We start from the raw sequence: 22,210 nt of genomic DNA, 5'->3' as shown, positions 1-22,210 counted from the left end.
TCCACAGCAAAAGCCACACCCCAAATTATAAGTCACTAAAAGACAAAGTCAGTGCAACTCACAAATCAGCGTTTTCTTAATAATCACTTTAGACATGTATCTGTGTGTGTGTGTTATACCCCTTCCCTCATTCCCAAGTGGAAACACTTTTCTTAAGGGGAGGGGAAATCTAAGGTTACTACTCCAGCTCAGTGAAGAAGGTCTTTCCCAAGGATTAATAAATGTTTTGGGGAGAATAAGACAAAACAGCACTGTACAAGGAACACGGAAGACAGAGTTAAAAAGCTCAGTAGATGTATATCAAAGAATAAATACTAAAAAGTTATCCTGCAGTTAGATAGAACTCAAATTTAAAAAAACCAACAAAATGCTTAAGAGGAAGCCAGTCCCCGCTTCAGTCTGTATGATGCACTGCTCTCTCAGGACGGCCACAGTGAAGCGTGGGCATTTCTAAAAAATGTTACATGTACTCGAGTGTATTCTGAGCTCTGCAGATTCCTTCATCTTATGTTTAAGTGATAATGACAAACCATAAAGCTCTTCTGGAAGCAATATGAAAAGTATTCAGTTTACCTCTTCTTGATCCAACATTTGTGTCTTCAGTTTCTCTACCAATTGGCTTTGCTGATTAATTTCTTCATCCTAGAATTTTTAGTAACACATTGGTAAGTAGCTCACAACCTGGTTCTAAATGTTTCCTAACACAAATTAAAGATTACTGTCCCCGCCCCTCAAATATTTCAAAGTCATTTTCTCCAAATTCAACATGGCTTATTTTAATCCCTTAAGAAAATGTTAGAACAGATGGAATTTCTTTCACTTACCAACAATTGTAACATACTTACCATGCAACAAGAAAAAAGGCTTATGTTTTTGAAAGCTATTCACTAAATACTTCCAATGCTAAAAAATAATAAACATGTTTAAAGCTATCATTGAAAATAATGGCCATGTAGCCACATCAAACCTACCATCTCTGTTTAAAATACATTAAAAACACTACCTAGTAACAAAAACAAAAACAAAACCAGGACCATTTTCTTCCAGTCTCTTTACTGTTGTTTTTTCCTGTCCTCTCTATGTGGTTCATAGTTTGTTATTTTCACACACTGACGCAGTCAGCCGATTCCGTTCCCGCTGCCAAATCTCGTGTCACTTCTTATGATAAGAACCCTCAGGCCCCTGATTCTATGAGGTCATTTCATTAAAGCTCTTCAATGACCCAATGCCGAATTTCCTTTTGAAAGTTCTTTTAGCTTAAAGGCGAAAAACATATGCCTCGTACAGTTTCTGCACAGAAGTAGAAATTTTGATTTTATATTTTCTGTTAATACAGTATCTTCAGAAGATTAAAAGAAATCTAGGAAGATGTATACAGGTCAGGAGAATTCATAATATTGAAATTATAAGACAAAATACCTACACCTAAAGCAAAACAGAACATGAGCCTACCTTGTCATCCAGTTGTTTGTACAATTTAGCAATTTCTTCTTCACACTTTCTTCTTTCAGCATCAGTGAAGTTTCCAGTGACTCCAATCGTGGCTGCTGGTTTATCGTTGGTAATAGTGACATCCTTGTCCACTGCAAAAGCTTCCAGGTTGGCTTTCTCTTTGTCAAACTGCTCATCAACAGGAACTGTCTCTCCTAAAATAAGACAACAGGATGGTCAACACAAACCCACCTGCCTAAAACCAGCTTCAATTTTACTCCATTGCAGCAGCTTTTACCAACTTCACCTGCTTGGTGCCTGAGAAACAAAAAGCTGGGATTACCTTTGACTCTCCCCATCTTCTAAAGCCAGTCACTGAATCTTATTTTAATTGCTTTCACTCTAATCCAAGCATCTTGCTATCTTGAGACTTGTATAGCAACCTAGGTGGCCCTGCACATCTATTTATAATTTCAGGTAAACCCAGAATTTAACATGGAAGATTTTACTCATTTTTATTTGATGATTCCTATTGTCTTTTAAAAAGTGAAAATGGATACACTTTGTTATTTTCATTTATATTAGAGTCTCAAGTTTACAAAAAAGCTCTAAATCTGTACCATCAAACTCAAAATAACCAATTCACAAGTTATTACCATTACGCCATCGGTTGAGTTCATTTTCAAGCCACTGAATGGTGTTTCGCAGGGTCTTATTTTTTTCTTTTTCTCTTTCATACTTCTTTTTCCACTGTTCTGCAGTTAACTCAACATTGACACAAACGGTGTTCTTAATTGTTTTAGCCCTAAGAGAAGTAGTTGGGGGAAAAAAGAATGTGACTAAAATTAATGACTTTCAAGAGGTACCTGCATCTCTGTAATACATGTATACACGGCTGAGTAACTTAACGTAACTATTCTTGTCTAGTTACGTCCTTGACTAAATACTGAGAGCTGCAGTCCAGTGCTTATTCACAACGCCAAGTAAATCAGTGTGTAGCTTAAAATAAAAAAAATCAACCTGATGAGGATAAAAACAAGGGCCCACATTTCCCCAATTCATTTCTAAGGCTGAGTGAAGAAAAGCAATCATCACTGACAAAGACCACGTCGCCATTACTGACCTTCCCAGCCCCACCATCTCATATACAGTTCCCTCTTTATCTGAGCAGGTCACGTGTGTCAACAGGCTTAATACAGGATTATACCTGTAAGGCTTTACCTGACTCAAATGTTTATTTTCTTTAATGCTGAATTAAAGCTTCTCACATTAGTCTGACTAAAGTTAACGTTTGACTTTAATGTGCACCAAAACTTAAAACCCAAACAGCCTAAGATATGGACTTTGCTTGAATTATCTGCCTCTCAATTAAAAAGCTGTGTCCAGTACACTAATAATATGCACTTGTGTGAACACCTGAAACTCTCCCAGCTTCAATAAACAAAGGCCTAGCCACATTAGCTACATTTCTCAACGACAAACCTCTGACCAAACAGGAGTGTGGATTTTGTTTCAGACTCATTGTATGATGACGGGGAGCAGCAAATGACGATAGTGGTTCGACAGTTCCCTCCTAGGGAGTCTTGAAGGATTCTTGTCATTTTACTGTCTCGATATGGAACATACGTCTGCGTACAGACACAAGCAAAAACATGAAGGAGACCAATGGGTTTCTACATAATAGATTTTGTTGCAGAAATATGCTACTTTAAAATAAACTACAAAGTAATATCAGTTATTTTAAATGATGGGAACTAAGATACACATGCTAACACTATAAAATAAATTCCTAAAAGACAACTTGTTCACAGAGTGGTTCAGTGAAGCCCTCACTCACACATCCATGCATATGTGTATATCTATTTGTAATTCACCAGCAGATAACAACAGGGAAACAAAAACAAGTGTACTCACACTACCCTCCGCCAAAGCAGAGATGACATTTCCAAGAGCAGAAAGTGACTTGTTGATGTTCTTAGCTTCATCCAGCACAGCACCTTCAGCTCCAGTTTTACTAACCTATACGTAAGATTTCAAAAGAATGAAACAAGATTATGAGTTTAAGATGATTTTTCTTTGAATTTTCTTAAAAGTTATAATCAGCAATAGAGAAAATGGAAAGCATCATGGGTTTATTTGCTAAGCATTTACTCTAAGCTATCATTATTTCTCAAGTCTGACTCTTTTGAGAACTTGGTCAAGTAACCAGCTGCATGACAAAAACAAGATTAAGGAGGTATCAAATTCATTTGTAGGTGTGCTCTTGAAATTAACCAATTTACACATACATTTGTACTTTACTTTTGTTAACCCCCCTGCTGCATCAGAAAAGAGAAACTTGAAACGGCTTCTCAGTATCCACAAAGTCAGACTGGCTTTGAAGAATGTGTGTAAGACTTTTGCATAAAAGGGAACAGGTATGTCATTCTCATCAGAAGAAACAAATCAGCAGAATAGCAAAAATGGTCACAGAGATCAACATGAAAACATTTGAACTTATTCCGATTTGGATATAAACTAGAATCAGACTGCAAAGGACTATAATAAACAATCATTCAAAAGTAAGAAAGAAGCACAGCCAAATCAGAGAGGACTAATGGACCATCTTCACAGGGAGCCCAATGCCAGAATGGATAAAACAGATACCAAAAAATTAGGGAAAGGATACCTAGTAAAATTCTTAATGACGTATGTTGAACACATTCTCAATAAAAGCATACACTTTAAGTCAAGGACAACACGTGTTGGCTGAACTGGGCTATGGCCCGAATGACAGTAAAAATTACTATTTGGAAGGAGTCATTCAGTTTATGTAACAATAAAGCAATGGCACAAATGCTTGTTAATTCTCAAAAATATTACCAAATCCAATTCTATAAACATTTTCAAGATGTAACAATGAATAACGCATATTAGAGCTAAAGTTTAATAAAAATGCTTAGATATCCATCAGAATATAAAGATTTTTACCTTTTCACTACCAGCTAAATCAACCAGATAAAGTTTTCCACTCAGCTTTTGTTCTGTTTGCGTGTTCTCTTGTTTTACATTAATAAGAAATATACTGTGACTCCTAGAGCTATGTTCATTCATATCTGCAATGAAACCACAGAAACAACTATAAACAAACACAGCTTTCCCTTACTAGCAATTTCTAAAGCATTATTTTACCTAAGAAAAATCTTACAATTTTAATCAACTTGATAAAGATATTTTAAGGCAGTCTGTACCTTAACTAGTGTTAATAAACATGCTGCTTACTTGTAACTGCTACATGTCTGTTGGATTTTCCTTCATCTATGGTATCCATAACTTCATCTGGACTACATACAAAACGCTCTGTGCACCCCTGTGAAGTGAAGTTTTAGAGTATGTCAATATCCTTCAAAACTGTTACTGCAGGGCTTTCCTGCACATTCTGTATCACAAGTACCTTTACGTAGGGAACTCGGTTTTTATCTTCATGAACTGAAAGATTGGTCTTCGAAACTGAAAAAGAAAAATAAATACTATTAACAACATTTTCCTAAACTCTAACTCTAGCTGTGAAACAGTTAATTATCACTATTAAAGCAAGACCCTGCAGAAATAGATGTATACAGAAACCAATGCAGCAATATAGAACTTTCAGGTCCAGGCCCCCCTCTGCCACCTCCATTCTGGAAATAAGAACATTAAGTCGCAGTGGTTCAGTAGTTTCCTCAAGGATGATGTGTCAACTGACAGCTGATGGAAGACCAGAGCTCAGGACCTAGGCTCCCTAACTCCAGCCCAGTGCTCGAATTACTTCTTACAAAGCACCCATAAATATATCCTTTAAAGAGATTATTCCATGTGTCAAAAGGCATTCAATTAAAGCTTTGTAAGAAGCATTTAAAAATGTTTCCTATCATTTAAGTCAATTTCGCATAGGTTACTGAGAAATGGCCTCACATTTACTACTAAAGAAGGTAACATGTGGCTTTCAAAAATGATCAAACAGCAAGAATTTAACTCACCATCTAGTAGGTCCCTTATCTTATCCAAATAAATTTCAAAATATGAAACCTAAAGGGCAGAGGAAATAAAAGGAAAAAGACCAACCATTTAACATTATAAAGTAGTTTATTCACTTATTCACTGAATATTTATTGGGGTCCTAGTGCCAAGCATCGACTAGACTACGGGGACAACTCAATCACGGCTTTCACTCTATTGGGAGGCCCTAAATGCGCTAAAATCCTCATGCAACTAAAATGCACTTTCCATTACGTATCTTCATCCAAAACGAATCATCTAAAACCTTTGAGCTCTGCAGCAAAACAAACTGTTTTATTTTACGGAGAAGGAGGCCAAAGAGGTTAGCCTACTTGTTTACTAACAGCAAATGAAGGACTTCGGTTTACTAATTCTAATGTTCTTTCAACTATACCTGTCCATTAAAACATTAAAAAATACCTTTTAAAAGAAAAAGTTTATTATTTTTTGGAACAGAATTATTCTAGGCATAAAATAAATTACAGTCTTTCCCCAGTGATTTTACCTTAATATGAAATTCCAAATTTTCATCCATGGAGTAAATATAATTAAAAATATCTTGCACTATTCTTGGAATAATTCCCATGCCTTCTGGATCATGAAGTTTACCCTAAAGAGAAAACAAAATTAGGCTAAACTATAAAGCACAAATTAAAAACTTTTAATCCACAATTTACAGTCAACAGAGGACAGGAATTCTAATTGTTGCCATTTTTGATTAAAAAAAAAAGTGGCTTGACAAACACCCAAAAAAACCGAATTCAACCAGGATATATTCTGGTAAGTTACATATAAAGACTATACGCCAACCACGGGGGTTACCAACTGACCTTGGCCTTTAATTTTATCATTAGATTCAGATTATGCACATTTATAAATGAACATACTCTAGGGAAAGTTTTTAGTTAAGTTTCTTGTCCTATAAATCGGCACGGCAGCTTCTACTTAAAGTCAAATTCATCCAAGTGCTAGGAACGTCCTTGCTCTCTGACTGTAACTTTATGAAAATGAGTAACATGAATGAGACTAAAACAAGCAGCCATTTACTTTATACAGAATGCTCAGACAGATGATAAAAGCAGATACTCTGCAGCAGCGGCAGAAGATTACAGGCTGTTTCCTAGAAGCAAAGCTTGAGCAGGCCCACATTTATTATTAATAGCAGCTCTGCTCATTCTGGAGATCTTCCTATCAAAGAGTGGCAAATATTTGGCCAGGGGCCGGGGTACGGGATGGACACACAGACACAACCAAGGAGCTGAGGAAAAATTAAGTGCTCTGAAGAGAAATGAAAACACATAAACATTAAAAATTCCAAAATTTACCATACAGAGAACTCTGATTTAATCCTAAAATCTTCCTAATTTTGTGGTTACACTGATAAAACAAAGCTAGGTATGACTTTCAATATACAACACTTCACTGTTTAAACTCAGGAACTGATCATTTGCCAACAATGTTACTTGTATACAATTCGTATGAGACAAAGCAATAAACAGTAAGTAAAGCTAGTTAAGCGGGTCAAACACTGTCAGGAATAACGGATGAATGCCCCTTGTGCGCTGCGAGCCATATCCAAGCACAGATCATCAAATGTTACCTCCATCGTATGCGTCTTCCCAGAGGAGGTCTGTCCATACGCAAATATGGTTCCGTTGTATCCCTCAAGTACATCTATGAGGAAATAAAGAGATTTTATACATCAGGGGATTCTTTTTCCTTAAGCAGAATGTTCAAAAACACTACAATAATTCACACGTACATCAACCTTGTGCCTCACCCGTGCACCATCAAATCCCCACATTAACATGTTTGTGGAAAGAATGGTGAGGAAGATTCAGATTCCCTTTACACTAATATGAAAGATTCCATCTAAGTCAAAGTTGAGCACATGAAAAATTTATAAAGGCATTAAAGGAAGTAAGAATACATTAACAGTAATTTCCTGTGATGCTCCCTCTAAGCAATTCCTTCCCCTCCAGCCCAGATTACTTTCTATTGTAAGAAACACATTTTAAATTCCACTGCTTGTAATCATTTCTCAAGTCGGCGTACATCTCCACTGTCATTACACCTGTACTCCAAAGCTTCAGGGGACCCAAAAGAGACAAATGATCTGCCAGTTTACCTATAGGTATCAATCAGCTTTTAGAAGTAGGGCTGACTGGTGGTCAACTGCTGGTTAAGCCTCACAAACCCATACAGACACCATCCCTCCTTACACAGCAAGTCCAGTCCTACCTCAGAATCAATTATCAGAACGTTCCTGTAATTAAAAAACAAAACAAACCAGTTTTTCTAGTCCTTTGCATACCCCAAGATCTAAAGTAACTTCCTTTAGGCTCAAGGGGGCTAAATACAAGTGAACAAGGTGACCTTTTGATTTCCAGTTTTCAAGGATTCAGTTTGTTCTGTTTTTTGGGGGTTTTTTTTTGGTTCTGTTTTTTTTTTTTTTTTTTTTTTTGGTGAAAAGGTACTATAAAATTACATTCTAGTCTAGAGGAAGCCAAAGTAAAAAGAGAAGACTGCTGGAAATAGATGGTAACAGTGGAAAGTAAACTTGTAACAAGCAAGACAATTCTTTTTTCTTTTAATTGATTATTTTAAGAAAGAAAGAAAAAAGATCCCAACATTGGGCACAACTAACTAGATAACAGATCTGCTACAGAAACATATACTAATAGGAAAGAGAAACTTCCCTGGGAAGATTTTAAGAGATCTAAAAATTTGAAACTTTCATTCTAAATCTTTTCAGTTTTATGACAGGAAGCAAAATAATTTCAAGAATCACATTTAAAACAGAATTGCAATAATCTGTCAGTAATTCTGAAGAAGAAATTATATGGAGAAAAAAAGCACCACCCTCTCCAGTTCACTTTCTTTATACATAATTGTTCTCGGTATGTCTGTGTAATATACCCTGCTTAAGATCTTTTAATCAACCACACAAAACCGAAGGATGAATTCCAAATTTTTGTTAGATCTATACATAAAATGTTCATTCATGATATGATCTGGTTACCTAGCAACTACCACAATAAGCACTTAATAAATACCGGTAGGTGAATGATTAAGCGACTTTCCCGAGATCGTACTGACGCACAATCTACATGACATCACACTGTGTGTGTGTTAGGTGAAGCCCTGTCACGTGACGGCTCACAGGATAATAAATGTATGCAGCACATTTGTATCTGGGACTTCAAGCAGAACTTTAAAAACTGTATACGATCAGAGGTTATGGAATATTCAACACTCCAGTATTTACTCAGCACTAGGACCCAGGCTCTCGGTTCTGGGTGCAGGGGAGGTAACAATGATTAGGTGATTTCTAGAGGTGCCATGTTGTCATGAAAGGAAGACCACTTTCATCAATTAGGAAAATAATCCCTTATGTACCTTCAAAACCATTCCTGACTCCTGCTTCCCATGGTGACTTTATTATAAGAAAGTCTAAGCCTACAGAAAAACTGAATGAATCTTACAGTGAACACCCCATAACCACTACTCAGGTTCTATCATTAACATTTCATCATTGGGAGCTTGAGATTTGCAGATACTGGCTGGTACACACAAAACAGATAAACAAGTTTATACCGTACAGCGCAGGGAACTGTATTCGGTAACTTGTAGCCCCTCACAGTGAAAGAGCATGAGAGTGAACACACGTGTATTCACGTACGACTGAAGCACTGCGCTGCGCACCAGAAACTGACACAACATTGTAAACTGCCTATATTTCAATTAAACGAATTCCATCATTTTACTATTTGCCTTAATCATGTGTCTATCCATCCCTCTTATTTAATGCATTTCAGAGTAAACTGCAGACTTCAACACGCTTCCACCTAAACACTTCACCATGCCTACACCATGAGCCACAATTCAATATTCTGCAGTTTTAGTCTTCAGAGGTAAAACTTATGTAGAATGAAATGCACATACCTTAAAAGTACAGATCTTAAAAACACACACACACACACACACACACACACACACACACATAAAAATACTCCTCATCTTTTTTAAAATCCTAGAGAGCACGCATCTGTAATCAGATGAAACCGGGCACTTCTGGACCTGGCTCTTGTTTGCCTTCTTCCCAGCTCCATCTCCCACCATCCTTCCCCTCACACTGCTGGCTTTGCTGGTAAAAATGGTTGAATCTGACAATCTCATATGGTTCAAGTTCAGTCACCTGTAATGTATGTTCTCCCCACACATGCAATACTTTCCCACATGGACGCCTCAGCCCATGCGTACCCGTCTGGGTGCCCCTCACTCTCCTTCCTACTCTCGTGCATCCTTTAACTTAGGCTTCACTTCTTCCTCCAGCCCAGTTTCACAACCCACCCCCAAACGAATCAAGGTGAGAGTCTTACAGCCCCTGCATTCAGCCATGATACTTACCACCGTGTATTGCAGACACCAATTTACTTGGCTGCCTTCCTCACCAGCCTGTAAAATCCCAGCGTGGTGCCAGGCACTTAGTAGGGTCTCAAATGCTTGGTGAATGACTATTACTCTAACGCACAGCATCTTTCTAAAGTGTCCCCCTCCTTTTACAACATACTTTTGGTGTTCTTGTGAGAAACAGAGGTGGAACTACGGCCATCTTACTTCTTTCATACTTTGTAAACAAGGAAACATACTGAGCAAGTGAGACAGTGGCTTATCACCTTCTACAAGTCCCTTCATCTCTGAACTTCAGCTTCCTCATCAGGAAAATGCCTGCTTAGGGGAAGGCTGTGAGAATGAGAAGTCATCATATAAAATTATTACTGTTAACATTTGAGAATGTGCAATGTGCCAGGCTCTGATAATTTATCATGTATCAGTGTATCTAATCCTCACAAGACCCTATGCAAGGTACTATTTTAGTCCCATTCTACAGGTGAGGACACTGAGGCACAAAAAGGTTAAATAAATTGCCTATAGCTCCACACCTAGGAAGACAGAGTCGGGATGCAAACCAGGACAGTCTTGGCTCCGAAGACAAGCTCTTAACCTCAACACAGTATGGCAGGCTACCTCTGGAAAAACTAAGGTGGATACAGTGACAGACAGTCCCAGGCAGGAAGCTATGGTGAAACTGGGGACCCTATGGAGGCCTGGTATGACACCTGGCATCCAGCAAACACTGAATAAATGACACCTACTTTATACCAGGGAAACCAACTTACAGACACCGCTCAGGTTCAGAATTCAAAACAGAATACAGGTGGATAAAACATGTTCAAAAGAAAAAAAAATCTATCTAATCAGTCTATGAAAAGGAAGTCTTAGCCCTGTATATAAGTTCTGTACTTGTATGGGAATCTGCAACAAAGCGGCCTCAGCGCCTGGCAGGCCCCGGGCACACGAGCTGCTCTCAGCTCATCCCTGGCAGCTCACTCATCAAACCCACATCTCAGAAGAAATACCAGCTCACCCACCATCTTGCCGATCCTTGCCCACCAGTTTGTAACCACATCCTATTTGCTCTGTGTGCGAACGAGGGGCCCAAGTCCAACCTGCCACGTAGTTTTAATTGCTTTTCTGTCCTCACACATCGCCTAGCCCCCACCCCATCACTCTCCTTAAATCTATGTCTTTATGGGTAACCCCGCCACACTCACATCCTGCCCGGGGCAAGTCCCGCTGGGTACTATACCCAGGCCCCTCCAAAGCGGCAGAGCATTTGGGTGAAGGTAAGAGGAGAAAGTCAGCCAGATACTTTTTTACGAATGACAAAGCTGGCACAGAACCTGCAGACAGACAGACGGACACCTTCTACTGTAACAGCACCCGAAGTCTAATTTTGCAGAGTGAAAATTAGGCTGAGAGCTATCCCAAGTACGATTATGGTTGATCAAACTAAGAAAATCATTTCCTTTCTTAGAAAACAGAGGCCACAAGCAGCAGTTGACACCTGTTACATACTTAGGTCATACCAGGTCCTGGGTAAAGAACCTTTTCATGAATCATCTTTTAAAATACTCACAGTACCCTGATTTTGCAGAAGAGGAAATGGAGACTAGAAAGGTCAGGTGACTGTAAAAGTCACAAAGCCAGAAAGTGGAAGACCCGAGACCTCAATCTAGGTCCGTCTGATCCCAGAGCCTGGGCTTACGTGCTGCACAGAAGGGAGCCGCGCCTCAGAACCAGCTCCAAACAGTAAAACAGGAATCTGCTGGTGAAGTAAAAGGGACCAAACTGCTGAGAAAAGGAGGGAAATTTCACAACAAGAATGATGTCATCTTAGAAATGATGTCACCTGAAACAGAACAAAAGGCAGTAGAAACAAGCACCCTGGACTTCAGGACAACAGATTTCAGAGTTCTGAGGAAGGAAGGTGTGAGGTGGTTGCTGAGAAACCATCTGAGGACGTACAAACAAGGCAAAAAAAACCACTGGAACAACATGAGAAAAGAAAAAGCCTGGGAGCAGCAAGTCTTACAAAAACAAAACAAAACAAAACAAAACAAAACAAAACAAAAACAAATAAACAAAAACTAAGGCCCTAAAGAGAGCTTTAAAAATATTCAGAAAAAGAATCATGAGTAAGACCTGCACTGCCTAGAAAAGACCAAAAAATGTTAACTAATGATGTATTACCATCTACACCATTCTCCTCAAAATGGAACAACAGGAAAAACACCGATGGGCCGACTTCGGGGTTGAGGTGGGCCGGACGGCCAAAGAACGTTTCTAAATGAGCCCAAGTTCCTAGTTGTGAGAGGATTACATCCCACGGATAAAAATTTCACAGAAGCCACAGAGAATGGAGGTAACAAAAGATGACTAACTTGTAAATGTTATACTCGTTTTCAAAAAGTGAAAAATGACGGATTCTGGGAACCTCAGACAAATATACCAATTCACTAAGGAAAGCTAACCCCATTGCCTGCTTGGATCACTCAACTGGTACTTTGGGGAATACGAGAGTCATGCACCATGATTTCACAAAAGGATTCAAGTTTTTCATCATTTTCTTGTGCATATGTTGACAAGCTAAGAAGTATAGACGACTGGACAGTAAGAGACTCTGATGTCAGCTGAATACTCAGTGTGATTTAATAATCACCAACAACCTTATTCAATGTCCTTAAATAAAAACCTTAAAAAGACACTTAAATATCCTTGACACCATAATAGACTTATCAAAACATGCTGATAGCCAACTTAGATCCCTAGTAAGACAACTGTGAAAACAAAACTCAAAATATGAGCACGAGCTAAAAGGAACACAATGGAACCTGCACTTTAAAGGCTTGCACTCAGTAGTCAAGTGTGGACTGGGGTGTAACCCTGGCTGTAGCAGATGTGAAAAGGATTTGTACATTTAAACTGCCCACGAATTCATGAATCAGTAATTTTATATTACTAAAAAAGCTGAAGTAATCTCAGCCTGTAGTGATGACAAAAGCACAATGAATCAAAGAACGTTGTACCATCACGCTCCAGGATGCACAGAGCCACTGGATGGCTCCGTCAGGCTCACAACACAGGACGACACTGCCCGCCTCCCTTTCTCGAGATCATGTACAGAATCACGTGTAATTCTCCCTCCAGTCCGCTCTCGCCAGTTCCATTCCAGTTGTCATGCTGGTCGTTTCAACGTCCAGGCAGTAGATGATCCCACTGCTACATGACACCCTGGCCCCTCAGACCCTCGACCTGATTCTCTCCACAATCTTGTCCTTTACTCCTTCAGATGCCAGCTCCACGGTCACTCTCTAGACCTTCCCATCACTAACTGCACGGCCTGCCTAACATCAAGTACCCACGTCCGTTTATTCCTTCTCGTACCCCAACTCCAATAAGACTCTGACCCCACTGAGACTGTAACATGCCAACCTTGCCAAAGAACATGTACATTTTCCTTCCATCACATGCATGGACCTATTTGTATCCATAAACTCTACTTTTTCTCCTCTTACTGGATGCAGTGCCCATGCTCCTACTCAGCCCTAACCTCTCCACTTGCACACTGAAGCCCAACCCCTCTATCCTGGTGGACACTACAAGACAGATTTTTGCCTCAATCTAAGAAGTACTTTTTAGCAGTTAGAACTGTCAAAAGAAGCGGTATAAATCATCTCACAAAATAATGTCTATTTTATCGTAAGATCCCTCTGACTTAAGATATTTCTGGAGTAACTGGAAGTAAGTCCAGATAACCACTAACACCCTCTCAGCTCTAGGGTTCTGGGCTTTCAGAAAATATAAACCTGAAAAATACATTAGTATAAGTTACCAGTACTTATAACTGGAACGTACACACTTTTCTCACCCTTGTTAAATTCCTCAGAGGTTTCTCATTTGACTGACAAGCCCAGTCCCTGGGGAAGGAATCACAGCGGAACGGGAGTAGGGCAGGCCGCCGTCTCCTACCACTTCGCAGAAACTCGTCCGGCCATCTTGTTTCCACCCTCCTGCTGCTGTATTTCTAGCACTGCCACCTGAGAACCTCTGCTGGGCACGTCTAGTATCTGGCACCTTCCAAGTACACGTGTGTGACACTACAATTTTCTTAACACCCTTCGCTAGGTGTCGCACATAAATTAGTTCATGCAATGAGAGCAGCAAGCTTACTAACTGTATTCGACCTTCTCATTATTTAAACAACTTTCACAATTAACTAAAAAGAAAGGGAGAGTAAAATGAAAAAGGACGTTGGAAAGACCACAAACTACTTATCGCTGGGACAACCCAGCAGGTTCAACATGCTTACCTTTAACAATCTTCTTCGCACAGTCATTATACACTTGCTCTTGAGACGTGTTTGACTGGAACACCCGGTCAAATGCATAAGGCTTGGACTGAAAAACAGAGACAAGGGTTTCAACTACACAGTGCAACGTGAACAGACACTTCTAAGCTCCTTCAAAGAAGTCATCATACACTGAACCTTAAAAATAGGATACTTACTATACGCATCACTTCACATATAGAATCTCTGCGGAAAGGACCTTAGGGCCCAAACACAAATCCACGAGAATAAACTCCACAAAACCAAGAATGTGTGTGTTCGTCCTTGGTGTCTTTCCAGGGCAAAGCACAGCAATTAGCACTGCTGTGGTAGGCACTCGCACTGCTGAGTGAATTTTTATTTATTGGGTGTCTTTTCTGGCAGGTATTGAGAGTCTATTTTCAAAACCAATTTCATCTTGCAGATGAGGAACTCGAATCCCCAAAGGTCCAAAAGTTGTTAATGACAAATTTAAAATTCAAAGCCAAATCTCCTGTCTTTTGGTTCAAGGCTCCCTCCACTATTCCCTTCAGCTTTTCAGTCTACTGCAACAGCTTTTCAATCATTTCACCCATTTACCAAGTATTTACGGAGTGCCCATGATGCTGGACACCATGCCAGAATGAGGGCCAAGGCCCACGCACTCCACCTGTCAGTGGAGCGTTAAGTAATAGCGGGCGGACGTCAGACAAGCAACCAAGTGACGAGAACGCCGACTCGGGCACTGTGCTGGGGGAGTGCTGAGAGCCCCCAGCAGGAGAGCCGGGGTAGGGGAGTGGAAGGGTGCCAGAGAAACACTCTGGAGAAGGGCCGGTAAAGAACTGAAGAACAAGAGGTGCCCAGCTCACTGTCACTCTCTTCCGTGTTAGTCAAGAGGGAGGGTGAGTGGGGAGAAGTCATCCAGGAATTGGGAACAGCATGCTTAAACGTCCTAAGGCTGAAAGGAGCTTGCAGCACTCAAGAAATCAAAGGGAGTTAAGTTTGAAATGAAGGAGCGAAGACCAAATGCCAACACAGTGAAATAATATCAGTATTATTTTGAAAGGTTTTGATTTTGCAGGCCCCTAAAAGATCTTGGGGACTCCATTTTAGGGACACATTTACAGAACTGCTGATGTAGCCTGAGAAGGAGCCAGAGGCATGAAATGAAAGAAATCAGAGTACAATGTCCACACAAGTCAAAGAAGAATTTTCAAGGAGGAAGTGATTATGTCACATACAGCTGAGACGTCAAGACGAAACTGAAAAGTACCCAATGACAAAGGTCCGATTGGAAAGAGTTGAAAAGAGAATAGGAGGTAACCAAGTAGAGCAGAAATCTGGCTGGGAGAAAGGTATTTTTTTACGATGGGCAAGACCCAAGCAGGTTTAAGTGCTGGCAGGGACAAGCTAGCAATCTAAGAGAGAATGTAGACATCTCAAGATGAGAGAGGGAAGCAGGGGAGGGGGCGTCTCGATATTGAAAGCAAACGTATGCCTGCACTCTAGTCTCTTCCAAAGGAAAGGGAGGAAGCTGGCCCTTAAAATAAAATACAATCATGGCCCCAAAACAACTCAACATTCCAGAATACTCCTAGGTCTTAGTGAAAAAAGACTGTACTTTTCAGAAACTATACCCCACAATTCCCCTCCCAAAGCTTGGAGCAACAGCAACAACGAAGCAAACCCCCCCAAAGGGCTGTGTTCCCGATGCCCCTGCCACCTCCCACTGGACGGGCTGGAAGCTAACCGCCCACCAGCGGAGCCTCCTTGCAACCAGCGGCCCCGTGGCCCAGGTCTAGACACTGTGACATAAGGGATGGTCTGCAGGGAGGTTCAGAGAAGGGTTTATTCTTCTGATTAAAGGACCATCTCAGCTGAAGATGCCCTTTCTCCTTTCTGGAATGAATGTCTGGAACGGGAGCATCCATCTTGCAAATGTGACAAATATGATCATGAAAAGTCAGTAGCTAAGGATGACAGAGGGTGACAGCGTCAGCAAGTGGAACTAAAGGCTCATCCCCGGGCTTTCTGGGCAAGAAAAGAACCTCTTATTTGTTTAGACCACTATTAGTTGTTTGTTTTCCCTCTGCAGCTGAAAGCGTTCCTGAAGGACATACTCAGATGACCTCACTTTGGCATCAATTAAAAGTAGGCTGATTATTCTCTGGCTACAACATACAGAAAAGGATCCTCCTGCTAAGATTCTGAGACATTAACATTCAAATCTACAGGTGTGGCTGATAAAAGACAATCTCTTGTTTTACAGATTGTACAAAATGTGTTCATGCTAAGCAATTCTGGAGACAAACACAAGCGTAATCAAAATAAAGGAGATAAACCATGCTAATACTCTTTCTACGCAAGAAGTAATTTTCCCTTTTCATCTACCCGGCAAACATTTACTTAGCATCTACAAGGTATCAGATACTGGGAATGAATAATGTAGTTTTAGAAATGATACTTCATTAGTACAGAGTGTAGGGTTCAAATAATAACAGAGGAGAAGGCTGGGTGGAGTCTAGACCAGTAAGCAAAGCAGATGCACACTGGGATCTAATGCACGTGATCGAGGGATGTCAGCTGAACTGAATGGAGACAGCCCCTAGCGCTAAAGGCCTCACCATTAACTCTAACTTTGCTTGCAAGAAATAAGTTAATCAATAAAAAATAGGTAATAGTATGACCACTGCATCCCTCCAAAGTCAGTCAGATAATATTTCATTAAAGTAAACATTTAAAGAATAAAAAGAACAAACACTACTGAAGATCTGCCTTCATTTTTACATCAATTAAAAAAAAGTGCTCATAAACCGTTTAGAAAGAGATACGCCCAAAATAATGTAACAGTGAGGCCTCCTCAAAAGCACATTCTGCAGCTGTTTACCAGAAGCATCGCTTCACAGCAAACATGCAAATACCATTAACCTTATTCAGATAAGAGGATGATCATGCAAACATAAAAATAACTACACTGGGATGGAGTGATTTTTAAGGTATATCACTGTTAAAAAATTAAGTGCTTGGTGTTAAGTTGACAAATTAGTTTTACTTTAATTCTAAGACTAAAAATAATTTTCTTAGGTAAGACAAATGTTTTGAGTAGAGATCTAACTATAAAGTTACTAACTGATCCTGGCTTCCTGGGATGTAAAATCAGACTTGTGAAACAAAACTATTTCTAATGGTCTATAACTAAGACACATCCCTTAACTAATAATCCTTCAAGTAAATTAAACAAAAGAAAACTCACGATCTGGACATCTATGTCTTAAAAACCTGGTTCTCGGCTTTGAAATGTACATTACACAGCCTTTACTCTTATACATCTTCAAAGACACTCCAAGTCACAAGATGTATTCACATCTGACTTACGCTTCAAGGGGACAAAACCAAACAGGAATAAGTGAAATGATTCCTGCTTGAATCTGCATGCATCAGGCTGAATCCAAAGCTGGTTACAAAGGACACTCTTCTGGCAGGAATATGTTTTTCTCTGGAATTCTGAATAGTCATTTTCAGATCATACACCACATGGGTGGAGACACTGCCTGAGGCCTAACGTTCCACAGGTGTAAAGGGCTGTGATGGTGGCTCCTCTTTCAGTTTTTATATTTAAGGTAATTAGGATAAAACACCAAACCACTCGCTTGAAAGGGGCAATTGTGTTGTGCTGTTGTAGGTAGGGAACTGGGTCTAATTTCAATCAACTACAACGACCTGTTTTTGGTTCTGGCCGCCGCCGCAGTGTACACCATATAAGGAACGACGATTAGTAAAGATACTTAACGATGCAAATGTGCCTGTTCCACTTTTCTGATGCATAAACAGATACAGGGGTAATGTTTTCAGTTTTTTTCCCTGGTGTTTTCAGCAAGCTCATTTGAACTACATAAGGCATTTCCCTTCTTTCAAAAGGTCTTCCCTTCTTTTGTGGATAACAGGTTTGCTTACCAAAGCAAACATACTATTTGTGTCATTTAAAGATCTTCAAAAAATAAAGCACTTATTTCATTCAATATGTAATATTTACATTTCACCAAGCACTAAATTACAAAAAAAAAAAAAATCTACACAAAGGCCGCAAAACACAGAGAAACATTATAAGATTACAAGATTTGCCTGCCATGGGGTTATATTATACTAAAATCATTCATTAAATGAGTAACAGGAAAAATATCTGGACAAAGTACTGGAAACTGAACTTAGATGAAATCAGAATCCTTAAAAATTATTTTCTACATGAGCACTAATTAGAGTTCAGTAACACTGTAAACTAAAATATTTATTCTTTAAATTTTGATTTAACCAGAAGGCCATACAAAAAATGTTTTAAAATTGTTTAAAACAATTCAGTTTTAAATGCTGCTTCACAGCAATTCCTTCTTAAGTTATTTACCTTGAATCAGGATCAGGATCCAGCAAAATGAACAAAACAAACCTAGATACGCTTTAACCTAGATATTTTCTAATTCTGCTCCTCCTTGATACCTGTAAAAATTTCCAGACAGCTTTTAAAAAATTAAAATAATGCATTTTTTAAAACTGAGGGGAAAAAAAGAGACCTCAGAGTAATGACACACTATAACGCAAACGATCAGTTTCGGAGGTAATGAACTAAACATGCTGCCTTACATTTTTTTAAAGCTATATCACAGCTGTAATGTATTTTTGCTTACACTTAAAAAGAAAAAAAAAAAAACAGACAAATGCTTACCAGTTTATCTAAAGGCCAACTACCTGTTCATTACTGATGCATGACTCAATCACTGTTCTATGATTCCTAATATTATCACTTAAACTTACTTACATTACTAAGGAAAATTATGTAAGAAACTTAAAATAACTTCATCCAAAGGAAACCACCTAGAATAACCGTGCTTCCTGTGGTAATTATTTCTTTCCTATCAACTCTTTCCTCATATTTTATGTCACATTTGGCCTGCATCAGAAGGTTACTTTCTAACCTAATCTTGTAAAACATATTGTGAATCCTAAATTGTACCATTCCAACAAATAAATCTTGATAATGCTTATAGATTTGTGTAAATGCACACATACAAATTCTGGAGAAAGAAGACACTCTTATTCAAGAAAACCAGCTTTGATGTGTCCACCACTGTTGAGGCTGAGTGATCACAAAAACTGTTAGAAACTAGTAGCCTCCTGTTTGCCAACTTACAACCCAGGCCTTGCATGCTTCCTCTGATTCCATGTAAAATGTACCCTCCTAGAGGAGAAGGATGACTATTTTTGTGTTTAACTTTTTGGCCTCATCATAATATCATTTACAGCAAGAGTTTTTTGGTGGGCTTGTTAACAAAGAACCAGCCTGACAGTCCTCACACAGTGGTAGCTGGCAGTTGTTAGTAACCTAGTGACTTATTTGCCAAAATCCAACTGAGCAAACGTGGAGCTGTGACATTCATTTTCTAGAGCTGAACTTTGGAAACTTTCACATAAACTCTAAAGAACTTCAGTGCTGTCTTACATGTTCTGCCAAATGGCATTATCGAGAAAGAAGAACTTAATTTTTAGTCACAATCCACTGTTCTGCAGGCAGTATCTTACTATCTATTTTAATCTCGTTGAACTGGGCATGTCCTTTTCAGAGACCTTTCAATACTGGAGATCAGATCTCAAAAAAAAAAAAATTTATACACCAATTTTACTTTCTGGTCTCCCTGACAATGATCAGCCAACTCCAGTCACGTTATGTTTTATACTACAAGGACAATCTCTCACCGTCCTCGGGATTATCAAAATCAATTTTCTTCAAGGTAGATCTTAACTGTAAATGTAAGAACCTAATACAAGAAACCTAGTCCACTGGTCAAACTTTATCTTTTTTTTTTTTTAAAGCTTGGCTTTATAATACTCTGATGTACACACAAAAAGTTAACAGTCTTTCCAAGACGGTTACCCCTTAAAACCCAATGAGAATGAGACAATGGGTCTCCCTGAGCACTTACTCAGCCCGATGCGAACAGCCTAGATCCGTTGGAAGATTAAACAAAATTGACAGCCCCTATTTCAAAAGAAACCTCACCATTTCTTTTTTACAGTCCTCGATTCGCCATTTGCAATTGTAAAGTCAAAGGGCAGGCTGGGAGAAGGTACAGGGACGACTGCGGCTGTTCGGTAGTTTTCCTCCTCCCGCGGGGGGAACAATAGGGTTCAACACGGCTCACTTTCCCTAAGACCAAGCACCTTGACTGTTTAAGGCACAGAAAGGCTGGCCTCAGAGCTCCACGTCCCGGGCCGGGATCTGATCTTGCCTATCTCACGCTCGGCAAACCTGGGGGGAGCCCTAAACTCCGGCAGCATCCGCACCAGTGGCTGCGCTCCCGGACGGCGCCCCCGGCGCCCCGGGTGCGGGAGTGCCCCGGACCGAGCCCGCGCCTGCGTCCCCCGCCTGCAGGCCGGGGTGGGGGGCGCCGGACCCCCTGGGAGGCCGGGGACCCCTGCTCCTTCCCGGCCCCCCTCCCCACTTCCCCTAACTCCGGGCGCAGCCGGCCGGGGGCGCGGGCACTCACCGCGATCATCACCGTGTCCTCTCCCTGAAACTTGGCGACGTACTTGTCGCCTCGGGTCACCTCGGACTCGTTGAGAGGTCTGAAGCGACACATCACTTTGATGTTGCACTCGGCCGGGTCCGCCATCTTCCTGGCCGCCGGGGCCGGAGGCCGGGAGCCACTCCCCGCCGCTCAGGCTTGGAGGACGCGGGCCGCGCCGGGCTCGCAGGGGTCGCGGGGGCCGAGGCTCCCCGACGGGGACGGGTGGGGCGGCGGGGACCCCGGGGGCAGCGCCCGCGCCGGCACCGTCGCCCGCAGGCTCACTTCCGACCCATCATGGCAGCCATGGCGGCGGCGCCGGGCGGAGCGGCGGCGGCTCTCAGCTTCTCCTCGCCGGCAGGGCAGGCTGCGGGGCTGCGGGGTTCTGGGGACCGGCACGGCGGCCCCTCCTTCCTCCTCCCAGAGAGCAGGCCAGGCCCACCGTCGGCTCGCCGGCTGCCGCCCGATAGCTCCTGAGGCCGCGGATGGGTGGTGGGCGGCAGGATGGGCTGTGCGGAAAGCACAATGCGCACGCGCGGAGCCGGCGCCCCGGCGACCAATCCGCGGCCCCGCCGCCCATCCCGCCGCCCATCCCACCGCCCTTCCCGCCGCCGCGCTGCGCCGCGCCCGGGACGCGGTCCCAGGAGCTCCCGGGAGCTAGGGCTTAGTCGGAACTACTCGTGCCGCAGTCCAAGTCAGATACTGTATTCCCGTAACGAAGTGTTTGCTTTCTGTTTAATCTGAAGATGAGTTGATTCCTAGCCCAGCTTTTTCGAGGGCTTCGCCAGAAAAAGAAAGATTTGAATGACGGGTGGGACGTGGCTCTCTGGTTCCAGAGGCTGCTCCTTCCTGAGCGAGTGGGGACCAGATTAAGAAAGAAAAGGGAAATTTCGCCTACGGAATAGAAGGTGCTGAAGAAATGGGAAACAGTAGGGTGAGGAGGCAGAAGGCCCCCAGGGAGCTGGAGGTCCCAGTTATGGAACTCATCAGTCTCCACACCAGAGCAACGACTGACCTCGGCTGTAAGAACGGCCTTAAAAGGCCTGGGTAAACCTGTGGGTTCCATGTCTAAGGAAAACCACTCCACAGCTGATTTCGCCTCCTTATTTTAGATGATGGATACCACAGAGCCTCTGCCAAGCTGCGGAAGAACAGCTGCAGAGACAATGAGGAACCCTTCTCTTGGTCCCCAGTCTTCACTTGTAAAATGAAGGGTTGTACTGTGAAAGCCTTCAGTGTCCTCCGTCCTCGCCCAGGAATCCTAAAACCTCCGGAAATGAACGCATAGTCCCCAGATTCGGATTTATTGATCCCGTGCAAAGGGAGACAGCTCACATCTAAGGGACCTTGGGGCATATCACCAAACAAAGAAGAAGCTGGAGTTTTTCCAGGGCTTGGAGGGAAGTGTGGAGTTTAGGTAAAATTTAAATGAAGTTGTGTTTTGATAGCAGAGCTGTGTGTAACATCAGGTCTGGACTGCAAATGGACCCAAGGT

At 41.3% G+C, this 22,210-nt stretch overlaps 1 protein-coding gene across 1 annotated transcript in view; it reads right to left on the bottom strand.

Annotated features, from left to right (window-relative positions):
* The window catches only part of KIF5B (kinesin family member 5B), a 39,064-nt gene extending 17,818 nt beyond the window's left edge, over positions 1–21,246 (bottom strand). The window contains exons 1-13 of the mRNA XM_074358405.1: positions 20,698–21,246; positions 14,165–14,252; positions 7,049–7,122; positions 5,954–6,058; positions 5,430–5,478; positions 4,865–4,920; positions 4,693–4,780; positions 4,402–4,526; positions 3,346–3,450; positions 2,914–3,059; positions 2,088–2,236; positions 1,453–1,646; positions 574–642 (exon numbers count right to left, since the gene is read on the bottom strand). Coding sequence (XP_074214506.1) covers positions 574–642; positions 1,453–1,646; positions 2,088–2,236; positions 2,914–3,059; positions 3,346–3,450; positions 4,402–4,526; positions 4,693–4,780; positions 4,865–4,920; positions 5,430–5,478; positions 5,954–6,058; positions 7,049–7,122; positions 14,165–14,252; positions 20,698–20,823 — 1,374 coding nt within the window. The 5' untranslated portion in view covers positions 20,824–21,246. The remainder of the gene's footprint in view (positions 1–573; positions 643–1,452; positions 1,647–2,087; positions 2,237–2,913; positions 3,060–3,345; positions 3,451–4,401; positions 4,527–4,692; positions 4,781–4,864; positions 4,921–5,429; positions 5,479–5,953; positions 6,059–7,048; positions 7,123–14,164; positions 14,253–20,697) is intronic.
* Between the last annotated feature and the right edge of the window lie 964 nt (positions 21,247–22,210).

The sequence above is a fragment of the Camelus bactrianus genome, chromosome 35 (assembly GCF_048773025.1).
Source record: "Camelus bactrianus isolate YW-2024 breed Bactrian camel chromosome 35, ASM4877302v1, whole genome shotgun sequence".
NCBI lineage: Eukaryota > Metazoa > Chordata > Mammalia > Artiodactyla > Camelidae > Camelus > Camelus bactrianus.
Note: the sequence above shows the minus strand (reverse complement) of the source record. Positions and strands in the feature narration are given on the sequence as shown.